The sequence below is a fragment of the Chlamydotis macqueenii genome, chromosome 2 (assembly GCF_036417535.1).
Source record: "Chlamydotis macqueenii isolate bChlMac1 chromosome 2, bChlMac1.mat, whole genome shotgun sequence".
Lineage (NCBI taxonomy): Eukaryota > Metazoa > Chordata > Aves > Otidiformes > Otididae > Chlamydotis > Chlamydotis macqueenii.
The window spans coordinates 60,513,640-60,539,183 of NC_141557.1; the positions used below are offsets into that span (position 1 = coordinate 60,513,640).

General features: G+C 42.1%; 1 protein-coding gene across 1 annotated transcript in view; it reads left to right on the top strand.

Annotated features, from left to right (window-relative positions):
* The first annotated feature begins 293 nt into the window (after window positions 1-293).
* ADCY1 (adenylate cyclase 1) overlaps window positions 294-25,544 on the top strand; it is a 187,669-nt gene continuing 162,418 nt past the window's right edge. Inside the window, exon 1 of the mRNA XM_086741474.1 lies at window positions 294-1,411. Within this exon, the coding sequence (XP_086597600.1) occupies window positions 743-1,411 (669 nt within the window). The 5' untranslated portion in view covers window positions 294-742. The remainder of the gene's footprint in view (window positions 1,412-25,544) is intronic.

The window sequence follows — 25,544 nt, forward strand, 5'->3', positions numbered from 1 at the left end:
CGCGCAGGCGCGTCTTGCCGCCCAGGCCCGGTGAGATGCGCTTGGACGTGGGAAGGGCATCGCCCTGCGTTTCGCTCCCTCCTGCTTTCTCTCCGGCCCCGCTGCCCCATTTTCCCTCCTCTTAGCCTAGTCCCCAGGCTGGCTTTCATTATTATTTTTCTTTCCTTGGCGTTGTTTATTTTATTTTATAAATATTGTCCACTCCCTGGGGAGCCGGTTTGCCACAGGCTCTGTAGCTGCGGCTCCTCCAAATAGCAGTATCTGAAGGGAGACCCGCCTGTTGATTGTTCCCCACTCCCCTTCTCTCTGCGTCCACCCACCCTCTGCCCCCACCCCCTACCTCCGCTTGATTTCCAACCTTCGGATGGTGTTTTGTTGTCATTAGGAGATTAACATCCCTGGAGCGCCAGGGGAGGAGAAGGAGAAGGAGGAGGGTGGAACGGAGAAAGAGACAGCAGGCAGGAAGGTTGGCGTATTAGCAGGAGCGAAGCTCTCCTGCCGCCGTCCCAGCCATCCCTGCCTCCTCGGTGGCAGCGGAGGGGGTTGTTCGCCGGCGCCGCGGTTTGCGGTCGGCGGCTGGGGGACTGCGCCCGGTGCCCACGCCCGCGGAGCTGCGGCGGCGGGGGCTGCCGGCGGGCGTGCGGCCGCGGTTCCTACTCGCAGTCCCCCTCTCTTTTATGAGCAGGGAGGCACAGGAGCGGCAGCGGAGGACACCAGGAGGAGCATTTCTTCCCCGGGGTTTATGAATGGCACTGACATGGAAGAAATACCGTTTCAGAAAGCCAAGACCAAGAGGAAGAAGTGCTGCCGCTGCTGCTGCTCCCCGCCGGCTGCCGCGGCGGCAGGAGTGGGAGCCGGGCTGGGGAATTCCCCTCCCTTCCTGCTGCTGGATGCCATCGCCTGCGAGGACGAGTTTGACTGCAAGGAGCTGGAGGGTCTCTTCCAGAGCTACAATCTGAAGCTGGAGCAGACGTCCACCCTCAAGGCGCTGGCCGTCCTCATCGTGCTCACCGCCAGCCTGGCCCTAGTGGAGCTGCTCTCCGGCCCCAGCCTGACCATCTCCAAAGGCTCGCACCCGGTACACTGCATCATCTTCCTCTCCCTCTTCATCGTCACTAATGTCAAGTACTTGCAGGTCACCCAGCTGCAGCAGATCGTCAAGCTCACCTTGCTTTTCAGCTTCACCTTCTCCTTCCTCTGCTGCCCCTTTTCGCTCGGCGCCTACGGCATGGAGCCCCCCAGTGCCCCCGAGCAGGGCATGTGGCAGCTCATGCTCGTTACCTTCGTCTCCTACTCGCTGCTGCCCGTCCGGACCTTGCTGGCCATCGTCTTCGGACTGGTGGTCTCCGTCTCCCACCTCATCGTCACCGCCACCTCCGTTAGTGCCAAGCGGCAGCGGCTCTGGAGGACGGTGAGCTGGGGCCGGGCCGGGCTGGGTCCTGCAGCGCTGCACAGCCGCGCCGTGCCGTGCCTGCCCTGCAGGCGGGGAAGCGCGGAGGGGAGCCGCGGAGTGGAGGCCGCTTTCCGCTCCCCGCGCAGCCCGGCGGCGTGGCGGCAGCGCCAGGCGGTGCCTGGGGGACGGGGGGGACAGTGCCCGGTGTGCCCCCGGCGGGGACGGGGCCAGGAAGAACCCGTGTTTTAGGCGGTGTCTGCAGTTCCCGAAAGTTTCCGGGAGGTGGGGGGACAAACACGCACACTACACGACACGACAGGACAGGGCGGCTCCAGGGACACGGGACCTCTGGGTTTTGTCTCTCGAAGGAAAACCGGGGAGCGGGCAGGGGAGCCAGCAGTTTTCAGTTTCCTCGCTTCGATCGAGTTGATTAGTATCCTCGCTGTCTCTCTTAGCTGTGGCACCCTTCGCCCCCAGGGATGCTCTGCAGAAACGATCTGAAATAGGTGGGACTCTCACAGGGGAGCCTGGCTGTTCTTGCAAGGAGCCTAGTATTCCCCCTTCAGTTTCCTCAGGGCAGCTGCTGCTGCCTCTCCACAGCCGTTACCTGCTCTGTCAGTGAACTTCCTAGCGGTTCTCTTTCCTCTCTGAATTAATCCAGCGAAACCTCCCTCTGCAGCAAGCATCTTTGGAAACGTGCTGCTGCACTCTTCCCCCCTCCCACGAGGAGCTATTTATAGCCCTGCAGGGCTTTATCCGACTCCCGTGGCCTGATGGGCCGCACTGCCAGGAGAAGGAGGATGAGGAGATGCGGGTATGGGAAAGGCTGGGAGTCGGGGTTTGCCGCTTGAGGCTCCGTTATGTGGTGACGCTGAACCACTGGGAAAGAGAAACCGAACAATTTTTTTTTGCGTTCTCCCTCATGTTACGTTGATTATGTCTGCCCTCAGGGGAAGCACACGGGTTCTGGGGTCTAGATTGGTGTTAGGCAACAATTTAATGCCTAATTGAAGTACTTAGTACATTACTTCTGCTGAATCCTGGCATTATTCTCCATGACTGTGTAAGGCTGTGTTGTGATGCTGGGACGCACACAGTTGTCATGGGCATAAACGCTGCCATAAGCAGAACTGTACACCTTTGTGCCCGGAACTGTTAATTCCTTCTGCCTTCTTAGATGCTCACACAGACACACACCCCAGCATGACATATATGCACATAATAGAAATACCCAGGGACAAGCAAAAGAGTGGGGTTACTGAGACAAACGGGATTATTCATGGCTTCATGCTGCTGAGCTGGCGGACAAAATAAATTGTATATTTTGAAGGGGAAGAGAGAGATAAGCTGAGCTTTATGATTTACCCAGATAATCTGATGGTCTATTTTTAAATGCATGATTTAGAGTTTCCATGAGAGAGAGAGCTGATGAAATGCAGGAGCACTGAGAGGAGCCTTCCTTAAAAGCATCCAAAAGGATGCTAAATACCACTAAAATATTTATCTTTGCGTAGGGCTGAAGACAGGTTTTTTTTACTGCAATACCAATCAGTCCTCATGGGACTCCAGGCTGTCCTGGCTGCCCTGACACAGAGGCAGATTTTAGATTTTCCTTGATGCCGAATTGCAGCTCAGTGTGGCATCTGCTGTTCTAGAAGAACAACATAAAGAGGCTGACAATAACGTCTGCTCAGTAAATTATCTAACCAAGGGCTCCAATATGAAACATTTCAAAGAGAGGAAATCTGCTAACTTACTTTCTTCACACTAGTTTAACTCAGTTATTCAACAGGTGAGAAGCTGGCTTAAAAATACATAGAAATAGTTGACTAGCGGCTGATATAATACATGTATGTTTCTTCATCATCGCACTCTCCCCTCCACCAAAGTAATTTCACTAATTTGTATGCCGTCGCCAGAGCAGTATACTTTGCTGATAACAGGAGGCAGAAACCAGGTCTGAGTCAAGCAGAATAACTGGTCTGTGAACTTGTGTCACGCAGAAAAATGCACATTGATTTGTTGCATATTTGCAAGCAAAAAGTCTTTTTGATTTGAAGACTATCTCTACATATAGAAGGGGTTCCCTTACAAAGAATTTTTTTTTCTTTTCCAAAGAACAATTTCACAATGTTTGGAAATTTAAAACCATGTTAAGGCCACATCATTTCAATTTTATTTACCTGGCTTGAGAGTAGCCCAAGAGTAGCCCAGCCTATTTTGTAAAGGCTAGAATCGATGCTGACTCGCAGTCTGGATCTGCTTGTCAGCAACTGGATTTTTGTCATGACCATCCCAGTGCTTGTAGACACAGCATGCAGTCAGCCTGTCAGGGAGGCTGGACTGCTCTACGTAGAGGTGCAGTAGCATGAATGGTTCTTTTCTTTCTCCTAAACTCTTGCCCACTAACCCCAAGCAAACAGGTGAATTTAAATCTTTAAACAGAAATATGTATCCAGAAATGCAGAAGCACCTGCACCAACCACTGAAGCCAGTGTTCTATTAAAGAAGCCTTTGATTTTTGGGTGACTTGGGTAGGGAACTAATTTTATTTTAGTTTTGCCTGAGCTTTAAGAGAGTGCAGATCTAGTAACTTCGACTGAAGCTAAATTGGGAAGTTGTCAGCAAGACCAAGCACTTCATGTTGTTTCAAGTTCAACTAATTAAATAATAGGCGTAGCCAAGTTAAGAGGTTTGTTCTGAAGTGGGATTTTGGCTACACATCTTCTATTCAATGCTCTCTGAGGAACCACTGTATGCAAATTTTTGAATGCCAAAAGCTTCACTGACTTCAATAGTGCTGAATCAAACCCTGAGTGGGTCCCATGGCGTGCTTAAAATTTGTATTCATATAGATGTACAAACACTTCTGCATATTAAAATCAATAGATCAGCTCATTGTGAGATAAGTTTGTTGTGAGGTCTATGCAGTAAAGTACTTTTAATTTGCAAGTGACAGTTTTCGACAGCACAGTGTTGACTGCAGGTGGCCAGTGGAGATCACAGGCTCATTTTTTATAGCTCTCTCTACCATTAGATGTCGTGCCATGTCATGTCATGTTATGTTGGAGTTGAGACACAGGTATTTGTAAAAGCAAGAGGAGAAGAGGAATGCAAGTGCAGGGAGGAAAAGAGAGCTGGGGGAGTAATGTGGCAGAACTTTATCTTTCCACTCAGTAGTTGGTTTTTCATCAAATGAGATATTTCGATCTCCTAATCTGTCCTGCTCATTTCTGAAGAGAAATGTAGTAATAAATAATATATATATACAAATCCATGGAATATTAAAAATATACAAAGTACTTGTGGGCAAACTTGACCCCATTTGGAATAAGTTCATGGCAAAAGGCATGCTGACTTCACAGCTGGTTTTGCATGTCTTGTTTGACACTGTGAGAAGGATATAAATGGTGTATGTAACCAATAGCATATTGGTCACATTAGTCGGTATCTTTCACTTCCTTTGGAGTCATGGAACAAAGTGTTCATGCCATATAATGTGAAAAGGTATCCACAGACAGCTGAACCTACAAATGAAATTTTAACAGCTTGGATTTCAAGTCTTTTTTTTTTTTTTTTTTTTTTCCCTACAGCTTCTGAATGTATGTTAGGTGCTTCAGAGCAGTTACAGAAACAGAAAACCCTACCCCAAGGAGCTTAGTCTAATTTTTGTTGTGATGCAGTGAGTGGGTGTTAGAGACATTAAGACCAGATGGGGTGAGGAAGGCAAAGCCTGCTCACAGAAATTACTCAGTGGTGGCATGTGCACAGTTTTGTGACTTACTGTTAAATAACTTTTTTGTCCCTCTGAATATTTTTGTCCTCTTGTTTCTTTTTTTTTTCTTTTAAATGTATGCTTATTTCCAGAAAATAAAAAAGCAAAGCATACATAATGTACCCTCACAAATCACAGAAGTCTTTCTTAAAGAGCAAATCTTTTATTTAAACCGTAGTTCCAACCGGAATAACAAAGAGCAGAAGAAAGGTGCTATCATAAATTAGTGAAAAAAACACCCCTACTTTTTTATAGCAGTCTGGTGAAATAAATGTTGTAGTATTTTTCTGACTGTATTTAAAACTGGTTTTATGCATGTATTTATTTATTTCTATGATTAGTATTTTTATTGATTCAGCAAGTATCAAATTTGTAGTGAGGAATGGATTGACTATGAAAAGGATAACATGGAGAAACTGGTAACAATTATTTAACATAATTTATTTAATACTTACAGTTTTATTTTATCTTAACTCTTTGCAGGTTAACATGATAGTAGTCTAGAATATCACAAGGAATTATCATTATCATGCCAAAGTTAATCTTATTTCTGCTAGTGTTTAAAATGTAATTAATAAACACATCAGTGATAGAACTGTTAATCGCTACACCTTTGTCTCTCACACAGAAGGTAGAGTCTAGCAACCTAATAAAAAGGATTGCAAGTCAAAGACAGCTCAGCTCCATTGTCATTGTTATTCAGTGCAAAGCTCAGGTTTTCTCCTTCATGCATATAAAGTACTGCTGAGGCACTGTACTAGTGCATTCTCTGTGATGCTTTTCAAATATTACTATTAAGAATATTTCTAGTATTGCAGACATATCTATGCACTAATAATCTGTTTGAATTAACTGTTTTCATCTCTTTCCAAAGACTGGAACCACTGTTCTCAGAGATTCTCCATATCTGTGTGTAACTCTCAACTTCAAGTTGGCATTTAATCCATATTAAGAGACTGGTAAATTTTATTTCTTTTTCGTAGTTAAAGTGGGATTTTAATCTTCATTTGTGATACAGAGATTGCCAAGTATTGACCATACTCCTTTTACCTAGGGGCTGAAGTATAGGATTTTCTATACAATGTAGAGCTCAGAGTGTTTTTCCACAGAGATTAACGTGCTCTTGGCTTCCTGAGTCTGCAAACTCTGCAAAGCTGCTAGTCTTCATAGGTTTCCAAACAATAACAGCATACTGATGGTTCTGTGTGCTTAAGAAACAAGAAACCTTTGGGAAACTGCCAAGAATCATACAGACTTCAATAAACAGTAAATAACAAATAATTTATCCAATAAGTTTAGTTGGTTTTCTCCTACTTAACAGCTTGGGGAGAATGCAGCTTCCCTCCAGTGAATGTCACCATATTCACAATTTTATAAGAATTTTTTTTTTGGTAGCAGTTCTTTGCAGTGATTTGTCATGTGATCTTTGTATGGACTCTTTTGCCTAGTGTACTACTGTTTGTGTTGCAATAGCACCTGTGGGTCCCCATGATGGACCAGATGCCTGTTAACTAGTCCAGTGAATAAATACATGCCAAAAGGACAGATTTTCTCTTTGGCTTCACCTCTTCCTCTCCCATTCTGTACTTTTCGTTTGGAAAAAACTTCCCGTGAAAATTTACATTGAATTTGCTGATGGTAAGCTCTGGCTGACTTGTCAAACATCTCTTAACATATCTTAATCTTGTTAGGCTCAAAATCTTGTTTATGGACAGAGGAAATGCATCTTACATAAAGCTAGGAATTTATTTTTTTTTAGTGTAATCAAAATCTTAACTGGCTAATCAAAGAATCATTTGTAGGTTTGATGCTATTGTTACCAAAGAGAAAGAGAGCTTCTATGCAGAAAATATTTTAATAATAATAAAGCAGCTAACACTGTTATACACTCACTCACTTTCTACCCTCTTTCCCTTCATGTTATACTCGCCCTTCTCCTGCTTCTCCAAATCTTAAGGTTGGTGGCTTCATTCTGCTGGTTGTGCTATGTTGGCAGCATCTGGAGTCCTTCACTGGAAGGAAGGGGATGTTCATGTTAATGGTTGCTTTCTATTTGCTCTAGGTTCCATTTGGTGACATTTTAATAAGTTTATTAACATGTGTTTATCTTTCTTTATTGGTCTATGGCTCCATGTTACATCCAAATTTACTATATATGGTTCCTGTTATGTATGTTCGATACTTGTTCTTTGTTCTCTTTGTTGCACCTAAACCCAATTTTGTCCATCTTCAGGTCCACATTTCTTCAACTGACCATTGGTGAGTCTTTTTTATAGCTATGGGTGTTGTCTCCAGTACCAAGCCTATGCCCCGTCTTTTGTAATCTCATGCCTATACTCCTTTATACAGTCTCCTGTGTCTCCACTTCTCAGGGCGTCTGCTGTATTTCCATAGGCCTATATTTCTGCATGCTAGATCATTATATTATAGTCATAAAACTGTTGTACTAACATACAAAGATAAGCAAAAGTAACACAGATTAGCTACAGACATTTGGTCAATTAGAAAAAAAAAAATGCTGTTATGTGTAAACCAGGTAAAAAACAGTGCAGGGAATTAAAAAAAAAAAAAAAAGTGTAGCCTGAGAAGCCAAACTTTTAGCCCAGAGCAAGCCTGACATGCCTCAGTCCAGAGGTCTTGCAAAATCGGTATAAAGCTTACAGATTTCTCTATAGCTATGGCAATACAGTAATAGCAATGGCAATACAGTATTACAGGGCTATATGGTTGCAGTCCTTGTTAATATGTGTGTGGTTTAGACTGTCTCCACGTGTCTTATTATTGCTTTCTTTTTAATGTTAACAAAGTGGGCCAAATGGTGGCTTCATTTCAAAATGGTAAAATTTTATTGTCTGGATCCTGGTTAATAGCAAAACATTGCATGTAATGTTAGTAATTAGTGACTGTATTTAATTTACATTCTTACTGTGTGAAGGAGCAGTTTTCATATGTGTGTGTGCAGCTCCGAACTCAGGGACTCCCAATTTGTGTTTAAAGATCTTTGAGGCTTCTGTGGGATAAGTTATTGAGGGTTTCTGTTTCTGTCTTCCTTCATGTCTGTCTTCCTTCATGTCTGTCTTCCTTCATCTCTTCCTTTCTGTCTCTTTGTTTCTTTCCTTCTCGTTCTCTCATCTTTCATTCCCTGTCTCTCTCCCCGTCTCTCCCTCCCTCCCTTCTCGTCCTTCCTCTCGTCCTTCCTCTCGTCCTTCCTCTCCTCCTTCCTCTCCTCCTTCCTCTCCTCCTTCCTCTTTCTCCTTTTATCCCCCTTCCTTCCTTCCTTCCTTGCTGCCTTCCTTCCTTCCTTGCTGCCTTCCTTCCTTCCTTCCTTCCTTTCTTTCCTCCCTTCCTCTTTCTTTCCTCCCTTCCTCTTTCTTTCCTCCCTTCCTCTTTCTTTCTTTCTTTTCTGAACATGTTGGATATATTCAGTGCTAAACTCATATGAGAAACTGTTGAGAATTGGGAATAGTTGTCCTTGATGTGATCTGCCATTTCTTCTTCTAAATTCAAATGTCTAGATTTTTTTTGTTGTTGTTTTTCCCTTGTTATTATTATAGTGCAGTGCCTTGCTGGACAGAACCAGTGTAATACAATATCTAGCTAGTGCAGGTTTCAATTTCTTTTCATCTACTTTAAGCAGCCCTGAATGTCTTCATGTCTATGTTAGATGACCCTTACTAACCAGAGCAGAAGTTTTTGTTTGGAGCTTTTTCTTATCTCATTCTGTCAGTTTAGATGCATTGCATTCTTACATGCTAAATTCTGCTGTTGTCATTTCAGAAAACATCAACTAGCATAAAATAATGCTTTCTGTCTGTCACGTTTAGTTACTGTCTTGTACTTTCTTAGATTCAAAAGGCCATATACTCCTGTCTTCCCTACAGGAATAAAGTAGTAGAAAACACAACTAAATGCAGATGGCATGTATGGAAAGAGGGGAATTAGCTAGAACAGCTTCATTTCTTGTTGCTTGTAAGCTCCTGGTTGTTGCAATACGGGATAATTGTTAGAAAGTCTTTTATGAGTGTGGTAAAGGGATGGCATGGTTTCATGCAGGTTTCATGTTCTGATTGATTCATAGTATGTTATAAGAAAATTTCATCTAGAAATTAAAATGTTTGTGGTTTACAACTCTTAAACATTGCTGATAGGAAGAAGTCAGGTAGTATTAACTCCTGCAAAATCCTTGCTGTTGGGAAGAGGAGGAAACAGTGCAAGTGCGAGAGGGTGATTCAAGCTTTGAGGCTGAGTTCTGTCTTTGGCTTGCTATGATGGGTGGCGCTGAGAGACCATCAAAGAATATAATGTAACCCATATGTTTTATTTTAAAATTTCTGAAGTATGTGATTTCCTTTCTTACTTTCTTCCTCTGGGAAACTTTTCATGGAAGAAATTTGCTTTGCGTCAAATTTTTAAGATATGTACCTGGAGAAATTAGAGGAAACAACATAGTTACTACTCTGTCCACCTGTTTCTTCTGTACTTGGAATAACTGAAAACAATAGCATTACCTTTCATTTACTCAAGTGTAATCTGGGCAAAACACTTCCCTTCAATGCAGGTTAATATAATATAAATTTTAATTCATATAAATATTCAGTCAATATTATACAGGAATGTTTATTCTGTATGAACTTTCCATATGAGCTGATTCCTGAAAGAAATACGTTCACCAAACACATTGTATATACAGAAAAGCTGTTTTCTCCAGCAGGATTTGAAATAGTGAAAAATCCCAGAAATGTGGCTTTAGGCAGGCAATAAAGTGCGACAAAGCTGTAAGAAATATAGCTATTTCTTTAGTTATGGTTCAGGAATAACAGAAGTCCTTTGTCATCCAGAGATGCATGTTGCAGGAAATCATCTACGTCTGCTTAATACAAAGAACAGTATAGAACAATATTCCACTATAACACCACCTTTCATTGTTCACATTTGTTCTGGAGCAAGGTGTTTATTATTTGATTCAGTAACAAGTGGTTGTGCATCCTTCTATACAACTTAATAGAAGTAAACAAAATTAAGTGTTCTTTACAGTGGTTAGCACATAAAATTAATGGATGTTTATAGCCAACCTGAGAGTTTTTCTTTTTGTATAGGTTGCTCATTCATACACTACCATAGCAGAGAAATATTTTTTTTATTTCCATATATCTGCTTATGATTCTCTCTTAGACTGTGAAAGTGGTTATCCATCCACACAAAATTAGGTAATGAAGAAATATCAATAAACACAGTTGTAAAAGAGATTTACATAAAATATATACTTAATTTGAAGTATCAACAGCCTGAAAAAAATATTGTGCTTGAGCAGAACTTGTGAAATTTGTTCATATGAAGCTGAGAATAGGCCTATGCCTTCTAAGCAAATAATGTCTTTTATTCTTTACAGAGTTTCAGTTAATCATAGAATCATGGAACGGTTAGGGTTGGAAGGGACCTTCAAAGGTCATCTAGTCCAACCCCCCTGCAAGGAGCAGGGAGCAACCTGACTAGATCAGGTTTCTCAGAGCTTCATCCAGCCTGGACTTGAACGTTTCCAGGGATGGGGTATCTACCACCTCTCTGGGCAACCTGTTCCAGTGCTCTACAACCCTCAGTGTGAAAAATTTCTTCCTAATATCTAATATAAATCTAACTCCCTCTATTTTGAAACCATTACCCCTTGTCCTGTCACAACAGGCCCTACTGAACAGTTTCTCCCCAACTTTCTTGTAGGCCCCCTTAAGGTACTGGAAGACCGCTATAAAGTCTCCCCAGAGCCTCCTCTTCTCCAGGCTGAACAGTCCCAACTCTCTCAGTGTGTCTTCATAGGAGAGGTGCTCCATCCCACTGATCATCTTCATGGCCCTCCTCTGGACCCTCTCCAGCTGGTCCATGTCCTTCTTATGTTGGGGGCTCGAGAGCTGGAAACAGTACTCCAGGTGGGGAGTACTGACCTGCTGGCCACACTCCTCTTTCTGCAGCCCAGGATGTGGTTGGTCTTCTGGGCCGCAAGGCTGCATTGCCTGCTCATGTTAAACTTCTCATCTACCATCACTCCCAAGTCCCTCTCCTCAGGGCTGGTCTTGATCCATTTCATACAATGTAGCAAAATGAAGCTTTGAGATAAATTGATAAATGTTCACGCAAAGGCAAAGGATATAGGCCTGAGCCTTATTTCACTTTTAAGCACCAAAAACTATCTCATAGGACTTTGGGGATATTTACGTACTGTGCCAAAAATTCTTCTTGCCTGTAATAACTTCATCCCAGAATGATTTAGCTAAAAGGGCACACCATTTAATGTGAACTGTGTAGGAAGTCAAGATCTGCTGTTTAACTTGTGACATGAAAGTAGTAACGTCAGTGGAAAGGAACCTCCCTCTTTATGAGCAAACAGGTCCGTAAGTGAGAGAGGCTATATCAGGATCAAATTCTCATGCAGGTTATCTCTGGGGTCCACTCTGCAGACTCCTGGTCAATGCTGTCATGGCTGTCAAAGATATGGGTGCTAATCCTCACCTGGGATTACAGGTCACTCCTCATGGATGTCCTGTGTGATTCCTGATACTGGACTCTGCAACTGTTGTGCTGATGTCTCTGCTGATCAATGCTGGTTTAATGCAAATTAGCTGTAGTAGGGCTGTGGGAGTTGAAAAAGCCTGTTTTTTAAGTCTATAGTTGGATTAGCTATGATGAGTACTCTATCATTCATCTATGCTTTGAAATATAAGGAATAATGATGCTTTTCAAAGGAGAGAAACAAACTGAGCCTTATCTCCATGTTCAGTATGTGAGTTTCCTCGTCCCACCCCAAGTTATGTAAATAACAGTGGTTCACCACATAGTTGCTTGAGTTCCCCCAGATGGAAAGTTTATATTAGCTTATTTGGACTTCTCCATGCAGCCTTCTAACTATTTTAGGCAGCAATAGATTAAGGAGATTGCAGCAGAGTTAATTTGCCTCATCTGTTAGTCAAAATAAACTGCTTTATCAGCAGTCCATTTCTTATTGCTGACACTGTTAAAAGATTAGTCTCATTTTTTCCTTTGAAAAGACCACAGCCTGAAGAGGGGATTCCTATTCTAAACTGCACTTCACAGTTAATATTGGTTAATATTAACACAATGGCTGAAATGGCTTTGGTAGGTGAGTAATGTGCTTTTCTAACTGAGAGCACATGCTCTTCTTATGGAATATCCTTAACTTAAAAGGATGATGATGTTTAAGAGGAGAGAGGGAGCTTCATTTGCTGGGCTGTTAATCAGTTCAATGGCTATTGCTAAATTCAAAATCTTGAAGAGCTGATTGATAAAATTGATAAAATTATTTGGCATGGCGTTTTTATCTCAACAACATTATTTCTAAGCCTTATTTGATGTCTGACAAAAACATTAAGGGAATCGTGAATGATTTCCTGAATACCAGATGACTGATTTAGTGCAAATTGTACATGTAGTTAATACATTTATTTGGTGGGCAACATATCGGGTAAGCTATAAGGATTTTCTTAGCTTGCCTGTGGGCAAGGGACATGAAAAATGCACCTTTGTTACTCTTACTCTTTCTTACTTTCTTTCTCCAGCCTTAGGAGATTATGCTGAAAAATTTTACAGTTGGTATTTATTTATGAGATGCATCAGCGGGCCTGAGGGAACTGGTGGATGAAGTTGCCAAGCCACTGTCCATCACATTTGAGAAGTTATGGCAGTCTGGTGAGGTTCCCAACTACTGGAAAAGGGGAAATACAACCCCCATTTTCAAAAAGGGAAACAAGCAAGATCTAGGGAACTACAGGTGGGTTAGCCTCATCTCTGTGCCTGGCAAGGTCATGGACCAGATCCTCCTGGAAACCATGCTAAGGCACATGGAAAATAAGGAAGGGACTGGTGACAGCAAACAGGGCTTCACGAAGATCAGGTCATGCCTGACCAATTTGCTGGCCTTCTATGATGGTGCTACAGCATTGGTGGATAAGGGATGACCAACTGGCATAATCTACCTGGACTTGTGTAAAGACAAGTGTCTTTGACACCGTCCCACATGACATCCTTGTTTCTAAAGTGGAGAGACATGGATTTGATAATGGACCGCTCGGTGGATAAGGAATTGGCTGGATGGCCGCACTCAGAGAGTGGTGGTCAATGGCTCGATGTCCAAGTGGAGACCAGTGATGAGTGGTGTCCCTCAGGGGTCTGTGTTGGGCCCGGCCCTGTTCAGCATCTTTGTCGGCGACATGGACAGCCGGGTAGAGTGCACCCTCAGCAAGTTTGCCAATGACACCAAGCTGTCTGGTGTAGTCAACATGCTGGAGGGGAGGGATGCCATCCAGATGGACCTTGACAGGCTGGAGAGGTGGACCCATGCAAATCTCATGAAGTTCAACAAGGTCAAGTGCAAGGTCCTGCACCTGGGTTGTGGCAATCCCAGGCACAAATACAGGCTGGGTGAAGAGCAGCCATGAGAAGGACTTGGGAGTGCTGGTGGACAAGACATGCTCAACTTGAGCTGGCAATGTGTGCTTGCAGCCCAGAAAACCAACCGCATCCTGGGCTGCATTAAAAGGAGCGTGGCCAGCAGGTTGAGGGAGGTGATTCTGCCCCTCTGCCCTGGTGAGACCCCACCTGGAGTACTGTGTCCAGTTCTGGAGCCCCCAACATAAGAAGGACATGGACCTGTTGGAGAATCCAGAGGAGAGCCATGAAGATGATGAGAGGGCTGGAGCACCTCTCCTATGAGGATAGGGTGAGAGAGATGGTGCTGTGCCTGGGATTGCCATGACCCAGGTGCAGGACCTTGCACTTGGCCTGATTGAACTTCATGAGGTTGGCACGGGCCCACCTCTCCAGCTTGTCAAGGTCCCTCTGCATAGCATTCCTCCGCTCCAGCGTGTTGACGGCACCACACAACTTGGTATCATTGGCAAACTTGCTGAGGGTGCACTCTATCCCACTGTCCATGTCACCAACAAAGATGTTGAACAGGGCCAGGCCCAACATGGACCCCTGAGGGATGCCACTGGTGACCAGTCTCCACTTGGACATTGAGCCGTTAACCACCACTCTCTGAGTGCGGCCATCCAGCCAACTCCTTATCCACCGAGTGGTCCATCCATCAAACCCACGTCTCTCCACTTTAGAAACAAGGATGTCGTGTGGGACAGTGTCAAAAGCTTTGCACAATTCCAGGTAGGTGATATCCATTGCTCGTCCCTTGTCCACCAATGCTGTTACCCCGACATAGAAGGCCACCAAATCGGTCAAGCATGATCTGCCCTTGGTGAAGCCATGTTGGCTGTCACCAACCACCTCCTTGCTCTCCATGTGCCTTAGCATGGTTTCCAGGAGAATCTGCTCCGTGACCTTGCCAGGCACAGAGGTGAGGCTGACCAGCCTGTGTTTCCCTGTGTCTTCCTTGTTCCCCAAAAAAAAAAAAAAATCTCCTCTCCGCTTCTTGCAGCTGGGCTTGGCCGAGTTGGGCCCAGATGGCCACCTGGCAGGAGCCCTGAGGCCTGCAAGGCCCACAAGGCTCGTGCCTCCCCCTCTCTGCTGCTGCTCAGCTGCTTCACATCTTCTTCTTCACATCTTTCGTCGTAATTCAGTCCCGATCCAGACCAGACTACGCAGTCTCTCTCTCACTCCCCCTACCCTCCCAGAGAATAAAGAGAGATAATATAAGAAAAAAAACGTTTGAGATAAGGACAGGGAGAAATCCTTAAAGTTACCCTTGTAGGCAAAACAGACTCGACTTGGGGAAAACTATTCCTTTATTACTAAAAAACCCAGCAGAATAATGAGACAGAGAGCAAGATAACCTCCCCTCCACCCCTCCGTCTTCCCAGGCTTAACATTATCTTGACTACCTTCCCCCCCTGCCGAGCAGCACAGCCGGGAAAAGGGAATGGCGGTTATGGTCAGTCCATCACATGTTGTATTACGCCACTGCTGCATTGTCGGGGAAGAACTCCTCACATTCCTCCCCTGCTCCTTTGTGGGGTCCCTCCCACAGGCCACAGTCCTTCGTGAAACTGCTCTGGCATAGGTCATCTCTTCCACAGGCATCCCTCCAGAATGGCTGCCCCAGCAGGCCCTCCATGGGCCACAGCCTCATTCAGGCATCCGCCTGCCCCGGCGTGGGGTCCTCCACGGGCTGCAGGTGGATCTCTGCTCCTCTGTGGACCTCCATGGGCTGCAGGGGGACAACCTGCTTCACCATGGTCATCACCACAGGCTGCAGAGGAATCTTGGCCAGGAGCCGCATTACTCCTCCCCCTCCTTCTGAACTGACCTTGGCGTCTGCAGTCGTTCCTCTCACAAGAAAAGTTCTTCACAACAGGCAGGCAGACGCCTCTCAGGATCTCTTCACATCATCCACCTTATCTCCTCTCCACTTCATCTTCTTGCAGCCGGGCCGGGCCAAGTCGGGCCCAGTCAGCTGCCTGGCTGGAGGCCAGAGGGTGAGGCCTGCAAGGCCCACAAGGCTCACGCCTCCCCTTCTCTGCCCCTGCCCAGTGTCTTCACATCTTCTTCTCCTGTTTTTTTTTTTTCTGCTTTTCCCCTTCTTAAATACGTTATCACAGAGGCATTACCAGGGAATATTCTGTCACCAATTGGCTCAGCCCTGGCCAGCAGCGGGTCCGCCCTAGGCCCGTCCGAGTCCACCAGACAAAGGGGAAACTACTTCTAGAAGCTTCTTACAGAAGCTACCACCGTAGCCCTCTCTCACTAAATAAAACCAGAACAGTTTACTTCGAGTTGCTGGTTGTCTGTAAAGGTAAGGATTTGACACATATATAATCCATTACCTAACATTCTTAAATAAATTCTCCTGACAGGGAGATACCAGTTGCTATCTTGGCTTCTTTTCCCTTGTGTATGATAGTTGCTGCCATTCCACTCAAAAAAAAAAGACTGAAAAATCAAAGATTTACACTACTTTGTACAAGACAGTTGAAAACCTTTTCCTGAAGTTGTAATTTATATATAGCATATAATTACAATATATAATTATAATATATATTAATATATTAATATATTAATCTATAATGCACTGTTGAGTTACAGTAATCTTACTGTGTTCTAAATGAGGATGGTTTTATTCAATGGTACAAACCTTGGAAAAGATACATCTATATATATAATATATATATTTTCCTTATTGCAATTAAGAGTTTCCACAGTGGAGCTGTATGAGGGAAAGGTCTTTTCTTCTTTGGAGTCACAGTCCAAATTTAGGTTGCCAAAGTTCAAGTTTCTTTACTATCTAAAGATATTTTGATGACCTACAAAAATGAGTAAGAAATACTGATGCTGATAGTCCAGCTTCTGAGATGCAAATGTGAGTTTTTTGTTTAACATCACTGTTGGTAACTCAGCAAGCCCAGCAAACTTAAAGTTGTTTTTTTAGTCTGTGGGCAAACCTAGTGTTGTTTTGCTAGGATTGCTTGTGAGGTAATGTGTATGTCTTACATGGAATTGTAATGAAAGTTCACAGGGCTTCTGCCTCAGTGGTATTAACATGTGTAACAACAGAATGGGAGGCAAACATCCTTTCGGGGTGTTACAGAGTCCGCTGCTGTGTTTATGTTTTAACATGTTGGGTAAATACCATGATTCTTACTGTGGCAAAAGTCACATTGACTCTAAATCAGTCCCAAGGGTGGCCTGAGGGCTTTGACGTGTCAGGAAATGACAGTGCTGCAACATGTAAGTAGACATTGGCTACAGCTTGAGCTCATTCTGTGGCATGAATATAAAGTATTTTGAGGGTGTGGGTTTTTTCCTTTAACGAATCCTTAAGTAATCTGGAAACTACAGTACAGTAGTTCAAAAGCTGGCACATAGCAGGCTCTCCTAGAGTAGCTGAAGAAGGGAAAACGATTAGGGGTCAGGTTAGTCAACCTCAGGAGAAATATTTATCTGTCAAGCATCTGGAAATCTCACAGTTGTTTTCAAAGTTGGTTTAACTGTCTCCTTTTTTGGAAAGGTTCTTGGGATCAGTGTAGATGTCAAAGGTCTACTAGTGGCCTAGACATAACAGAGTATCACCTAGATGTAATATAATCAACAACTGCAGATGTTGATTAGTATTATCAGTCTGTAGACTGAGCAGTTTCTGGGTTAAGTTCTTTTACGGAGTTTAATGTGACAAAGGAGTACTATAGGAAAAACAGGTTCTAGTTAGCTTTCTCAATCTTTGTCCTGTAGGTACAATGCTGCATATCTTACACCCCTCCTGGACTCTCTTCAGGGGTGAATTTCTAGTCCGGCACATGATTCCCTGAGCATTGTGAAGAATGAAGGAAGTTTGTTTTTCAAGACAAAAATTAATGAGATACTCATTCATACAAAATACAAAATTTAATTCATTAATACAAAATTAATGAAATAAACACATACTAGACTTCCTTTTAACAATTAATAAACACCAGATGTTTGATTCCACCTTCCATTTTATGGATTAATTTAGTCCTTATTAAACTGATGGACACAGAAGACTGTCAGTGTGAGTCAAACATAATGCCAAAGACAAGAAGGAAACTGCTCTTTGCACTAACTTGTTGATGATGCCTTTGTGGTCTGAAGCACACTATTCCAGCGTAGGGAGCTCCATGTACAAACCTTAACTCATATTTGAGCCAGCTGTATAATGTGTGCAAACAGACCAGGAACTACAGCTAATACATTTTCTCCTCTGACTCAAGGAAACTGGAACATAAGTCTTTGTATTCAGAAGAGAAGAGCATTAGTGACACACCTTGGTGCACCGTGTTCTGGTGCATTCACTTTCTGCATTATGGAGTCACACCTTCCTATAATGGAAGTTGTGCCTGTGTTTTTCATGAGAGTGGGTAGTACTATATACTGTCACACCTGAGGCACATTTTTGAGAATCTGTCAGTCAAGCATAGTCACATGAGCTTACAAACTCTGTCACACAGCCAGGTTACAGCCTTCTCTGTTGCAACCACATCTCTATGTGGGTCATAAAGTGGCATAAAAGTGCTAACACACAGGTCAGATAACAGGAGAGGTAACAAAGCCTGGTGATAAACGGTAATATCATCACATCTGCTGTTTATGTCCTGAATAGTAAACCTGGAAACTATTAGCAAATGTGATGATGTGTGATGCTCAAGCAATGCCCTCTGAACAGGAATCAGAAACCTCTAGTGTTGAAAGGCAGTGCCTAGACTTTGTTCGGACTCCAGGAACATCAGATATTCAGAGCCTCCTTCAGAGTAGGAAGGAAGTCTCATAGGTCAGTGATTAGGGTTAGACAAATAATTAAAAGGCCAGCCATTTCCTTCTGAGTTTCCTAAACCAGCTATTAATGGTCTAGTTTTACTCTCAGGCCACATTTTTAGTCATCATTACCATTGAGAAAAGTAGTCCTGTAGATGTGGATATGCACTCTTGTTCACCCATTTTCACCACCCAGACACAGCCCTGCACTGAATGGACCAGGGAGCTACTGTGGATTGAAATCAGCCTGGTAGGATGGGCTCCCATATGGATGAGTTTACTAGTCCTGTTCACACTTGTGTGGGCTATTGTGGTGGCATGAAGAGGCTGGGAATAGGAGTGAGCAACCAGTGTAAAAAAGACAGTAGAAATGGTGTTTTTACTGTTCTGTCAGTGTATGTCCTCATGTTCTAACAGCAACCGTGTTGTCTTCGCTGCTACATGAACTTCACTGGAAATACCATTAGTCCAATTACATCTTTTGTAAATGAAGCCTAACTTTTAACTTTATAGCTAATCATATGCACATTAATTTAGATATGGATGTTTGGAAAGGTTGGGTTAATTTAGTAAAGCTGCTAAAACTATGTTTTTTATTGATGGATCCTGGAACAGCTTTCAGCGTAGGTGCTAAACCTTTATAAGCAATTGCAAACAAAAATTACTGTTAAGGACCAATAATCATATTTTCTTAAGTTTCAAAAACCCTTTAGAAGTAATTCAAAGATCTCCACTTAAGCCATTTGTGTAGAGGGACTGTTTTGCTAAATGATGTCAAAAGAAGGAAGTGAGTTTTAAAAATTGCTAGAAGCAAGTAAAATATGTTTACAGATTTTAAATTCCTAAAAGGTGGCATTTTAAATCCCCCAAAACTTAAAAAATTGCCTCACTGTCAATAAAGAAGTTTTATACTTGAAACCAATGTGGTGTACTCGATGAGTGAACCATGGAATCCATTAGTTCTGGAGCAGGTAATGATGTATCTGATGCCAAGTACAGAAGATACTGTATGGGATTTTGATATGGGAAATCAATGCATATTAGCATGGAAATGTTATATGAATATGTTATTTCTTTCAGAATGGACAAAAACTATCTTCTCTGCATACAAAATAGGTAGTGTATATCTTATGTTATTACTTTGGCTATATTTGGTTCTAAATACTTGAGTTACAAAGCTTTTACTCAAAAAAACCCTTATTTTTGGTAGCAATGATGATACCCTATAATAATCTGTGCTTTTCAGCACTGCTGCATCCAGTTACAGTTAAGAGCAGAAGGATATTCACAATATGTTTAAATTTGTCTTCCAGTGTCTTTCAGGAAGAGGCCTTGCATAGTACTGTAGTTGCATGTATTCAAATAAAGATGACTTGTAGCAAATTCATGGAAAACACAAAAGAGCAGTTGCTGAAAATTAATGATGCAGTGCTATAAAATGCACTAGTTGTATATCTGAAACAAGTCTCAGGGAAGCACTGCTCACTTAAGATGGTTCTTTTTCAAGGACTGTTTTCTCATTGCAGCTAGGAAAACACAAAGCAAACGGGATTGCTCATGAATCTTACATACCAAATTCTAGGGTGAAATTCAGCTTGTCTTATTATTACTTACTATTGATGTTATAGTAATGTCTACAGGTGTCAACTTTGATGAGCTTCTCAACTTGGTGCTTGCTGTACAAGTGCACAAATAATAGGCAGTCCATTGTTCTCTGCTAGCCATGGCAAAGAGCAGAAAAAAGACTAGAGATCGAGAAGCAAGATGATTTTCCTAAACTTGGAGGTCAATCAGAATAGATTGTGAGTCTCCTGACTCCAGCTGTGGTTGTCTGGGACACAAATTTCATAAAGACTTCATCTTAAGCATGATAAAGCCCTAAGGAATAGTTTAAAATATTTCCATTTACTCTGGGCTAAGCCATACTGTCATGTTTTCTTCTTTTCAATTACTTCGAGATGAACCTTTTCCTTTGATGTGCATGACTAGGGGCAGGATGTTGATAAAAAAAAAAGTGAGGAGTTTCATGTTACAGTTAAATGGAGCATGTTTATGAGCCACTTAAACTTTTTTTCCATGTATTTGCCTCAGTAACTGTGTTATTAACTGCATAAGATGTAGATGAAAGGTTGATTTTGTTCACCCAAAGCAATGATGTGAATGTTCACAACCAAGAATAGCTATTAATTTATACATTTTCCAATAATAGTCAGAATTGTTTCACTTATTTTCTTCTCTCTTGGGCAAAATGAAGCTACAAATATGTTTTTGAGTAATTTTCTGTCACATTTTAGAAGAAACCAGCCATAATTTTAATTGTACATTTTAATGGCTATTCCTTATAATTCTGTATCCCAGATATAATGTTTGAGGCAAAGATGATTGCACTTATGACAGAATATAGTGTATTTTAATTCTGATAACTATAAGAAACTAACACTAAGCAATGTGAAATCTGGAAAACAAACATGATCCTTAAATGCTGTTTTCTACAAAGATTATTTTCATTTCTGTTTGGCATTTTAAAGAAATATTAACAGGCTTTTTGGAGGCAATACACTGGTTTACTTGCAGAGGATTTTGTCTTCTTTTTGCTCCACAACATAAAAGAGTTAGATGTAAGTTGTGTGTATCTGGTCAGGTTGAAAGCAAGCTTGAGAGAGTCAGTTGTTAGTCAAACCAAAAAGACTAGGGAAGCTGTCCTCTAAACCGTTGCTAATTGATGATAATTTCCAGGAGCAGCTTCACAAGTATTATGAGTTAGAAAAATCTTGCCATGCACATTATGGACTTCTACCTGTAGCTATATGTCTGACAGCATATGGTCGAAGCATACTTCAGCAGAACAAATCAAAATGATCGAAGAATAGATAAAGAGTTTAGAATGTGAGGAATATAAGTGGCTTTATTTTATAAAATGTGAAAAATTACCATTTCCTTCCCCTTGTCTGGTTTCATTTGTGAAACACAGACTGTGCTTGTTTTTTGCTATTTGAATATTATATTTGAAAACTGCAAATGCTAGTCTAAAGGATACAATCGCTTACACAAAGATAGAGCAGATTTATTGTGAAAGTTATTGAAAGAAGTGTCCTGCCTGTTTTCTGGGTTTTTCTTTTTCCTCATTCAGTTTTTCCCTCCCAAAGGAAATGAGTCAGAGAACTCTTAATTTCTCATTCTATCTATCTCTTTTCTTCGTTAGTGTTCTTGCACAGACCTCTCAAAGATTTTCCCTCAACTAATCTCTACGCATCTCCATGACTAGAGCAAGGTCTCTTTTTGTGGTACCTTTTCTGAGTTCTTTTATTACACAGGCCATAAATACAAATTTCTGCATCTTGTCCTCAACTCCTGCTTGTTCAAGATCCTCAAAAGAGGAATTCATCTTGGTGCAGCTTCCATTCTTTACACTTTTCAAGAGTAGAAATTGATGCAGAAATGAGAAAAATGAAAGGGTATATTTTTGACTGTTCTGCTTCATCCTGGAATAAGCAATTCACCCAGTGACTTCAGTAGTGGATTTGCTTTAGTATGAGCACCAAGACTCCTCTGTAGACTGTTTTTTTGGTATCTACATTCAGAAGAAAACAGTAGGAAGTGTATTGGCTCTTTCTACATGCTGTTTTGTACAACTTAAATTTGTGAACCTCAGATAATAGCTGGAGGATTGGGTTTTTTTCAGAGTTCTTCAAAAAAATAAAGCTCTCCATGCTCCTAAAATTAAGAGCATTTTGTCAGTTAAGTATTTGAACTAAACTGAAATTTTCCTGCCTGCTTAATTGTAGCTTTCTGCATTTTATGCTTTTTCTAAGGAGCTCTCCTTTACTCTATGATTACAGGCTAGGTTGTAATCTGCTGGAGGTTTCTGGACACAACCTCAGGATCATTACTGAACAGTGGTAAACAGAAAATGCTGACAGTACTTAAACTATTGGTGTTTCTTTTTTGTTTCTTTTTTTTTTTTTTGCCTTCTATTTGGTTTGAAGTTCTCTGTGTAACCCTGACCAGCAAATGTAACATCTTAAGTGTGTTGCTCTTGACTTTCCATAAGCACATCACAAAAGTACAATTTCCTGGGTTTTTTTGGTTTGCTTCTTGAAAGATCATTTGTCATCAACCACGGAAAAAAAATACACCATTCAACCTTCTTAAAGTGAAATCTGCTTTTTTTTTTTTTGGTGAATAAATACTCACTCATCTTCTGAAGCTTTGATGCAAATGTTAAAAGCCTCCAGAACAATATAAATTGTGGCCCTTTACAAATACAGTTTCCAGGGCAACTAAAGAGCCAGCTGTTTCATAAACACTGTACTCTCAAGCAGAAGCATTTATCTGTCTGCTAGAAGATTATTTTACATTTAAAATCGTATTCCCCCTGTGAAAAATACCTCTATCATACTCATACAGGACTATTTGAAAGTAAGGCATGGAAATATATTGTACAGCTGCACTTATAAATGAGGTTTGGGCTGTAAATATGACTAGTGTGATATAAGAAAGCTGGCAGATTTCCTCATGTGCTGCAGCAGTGTCGTAGTTTAGCCCCACTTGGGACCTAGCTACGCAGCCTCTCACTCACTCTCCTCATCCCCCAAGGGAATGGAGGCGAGACAATGCAACAAAAAGCTTGAAGTTTGCGATCAAGGACAGGGAGAGATCATTTGAGTTACCGTCACAGGAAAAACAGACTTGATTTGGGGAAAACTATTTAAATTTATTATTAATAAAACCAAAGCAGGATAATGAGAACAAAAACATCCCCCCCCCCGCCTCCCTTTTCCTAGGCTTAACTTTATTTCGAATTATATCTACCACCTCCTTCCTGCCGCAAGTGGCACAGGGGAGTGGCACAGGTCAGTTCATCACATGTTGTTTTCTGCTGTTCCTTCGTCCTCAAGGGAAGAATTCCCCCCATTCCTCCCCTACTCCATCGTGGAGTGCCTCCCATGGCTTACAGTCTTTCACAAATTGCTCCAGCGTGGAGTCCTTTTCCACAGGGAATAGGCTGTCCCAGTGTGGGCCTGCCACAGCCTCTTTCAGGCATCCGCCTGCTCTGGTGTGGTGTCCTCCATAGACTGCAGGTGGATCTCTGCTCCTCTGTGGGCCTCCATGGACTACTTCAGCATGGTCTGCACGACGGGCTACCAGAGGAATCTCCACTCTGGTGCCTGGAGCACCTCCTCTTCCTCCTTCTTCACTGACCTTGGCATCTGCAGCTGTTCTTCTCACAAGAAATTATTCACAATCAGACTCGGGCAGATGCCTCTCAGGTTCTCTTCACATCTCCTCTCTTCACTTCTCTCATTCGGGCCGTTTAGGTCAAGTTGGGCCCAGATAGCCACCTGGCAGGAGGGCAGAGGGTGAGGGCTGCAAGGCCTACAAGGCTCACACCCTGCTCTCACTGCCTGCACTTCTTCACTTCTTTTATTTTCCCTCTTCTTAAATATGTTATCATAGAGGTATTCTTGCTGTCATCAATTGGCTCAGCCCTGGCCAGCGGTGGGTCCACCCTAGACCCCTCCGAGTCCACTGGACAAAGGGGAAACTTCTAGCAGCTTCTTGCAGAAGCTGCCAGTGTAGCCCCCCCACTACAAAAAAAAAAAAAACCACAAAACAAAACAGCACAAGCAATATCCTTCCTCTAACACCCAGCCAGGGACTGACATGCAGCCCCCTTTCAGTGTGATGTGCTTTACCGCTCCTGTCTGTTGGAAGATGACTGTTAAATCCCAGGTGAGGCTTTTATTGCCATTCAGGTGTGGAAAGGGTGATTTTTTTTGTTTGACAGAATATGTTTGGGTTGTAGCTATGAAAAATGTTTGATTTGCTATTGACTTCCATATGTGTACTTTATGCGTGAAAAAAGTGATTGTGTTAATGAGCTTGTTTCAGAAACTCTGTATGAACTCACCACTTGATTAACATCCTCCTTGAACAATTTAATCATTTGCAACGACCAGCACCATATTCAACTTTTAGTCTCAGAATCAAATTATTTGTTGTTGTTCTGCTTTTTTTGTGACATAGTACTCCATGTGATCACGGCATTACAAGCTTGGCTTTTGCATGTCCTATTTAAGTATTAATGCAGCCTAACAGACAGTTTGTAAACCCTACCCATCTTATATGGTGTAATCAATATAGTGTATGAACAGCTAATTAATTTGACTTGACTGGATTTAAATGACTTGTCTCTACATTAAAAGTCAAGTTCAAAACAAAGATGCAAAAAATTATTTGAGTGTCTTTCTAATTGTGCTTTGGGTAATGTATTTTCAGTATTTGCAGTGTGATTAGTCTTGGTGAGTTTTAGAGAACACAGTAAACACTGTGGTAACATTTTTTTAGTTTTCTTGTGCAACTAAGGAGGTGGTTTAGGCATAGTAATTTTGGAAAACAAAGCAGATCTTGTCCCAGCTATATTTGTATAACTCTTCCTGATTTCTGCACCAAGTGCATTCATGCATATCAGAGTACAGTGACCTATATTAGAAGCCTGTTTTAATTATGTATAATCAATTTAGTATATTTTCAAGAGTTACTCCATTTTTTTACAAATTTTAAGTGAGATGAGAACTTGTGCTTGTTAAGACATCTCTCTCCAGTGAAGTCGGTTCACATAGGTTTAGAGACTCCATTATTTCCTTTTTTAAAAAAAATCTGTTTGCGTGTCCATCCTTTTTTTCTTTTGTTTATTTTTTAATCTTTTTTTCCTTCATGCTTTTTTGTTCTTTTTCTTTCATTATTTTTCTTTCTCTCTTTCTATCATTCCCTCTTTCCATCTTTCTTTCATTCCCTCTTGCTTTGATTCCCTCTTTCTCTCTTTCTGTATTTCTCTCTTTAATTCTCTTTCTCTCTCTCTCTTTCTCAGGTGGCAGGAGAAAGAAAATAAACACTGTATTTTCTTCATTTATTTTCTTCCCTCAGGTATACATGTTGACTTCACTCTGTTTATGCAGACTGCTCAGATGATGATTAATACAAGACTAGCACACTGGAAAATCTGTAGAGAACTGTACAGGGCTAGAACCTGTCACCTTCTGTAGAAATGTGTTCTGTATCTGACTTCACTGGGGATTTTGACTAGAAAAGCCTAGGGAATAGTAAAGTACAGATTTCAAGATTTGCTCTTCTGGCTGCTTGTAGTCTTTC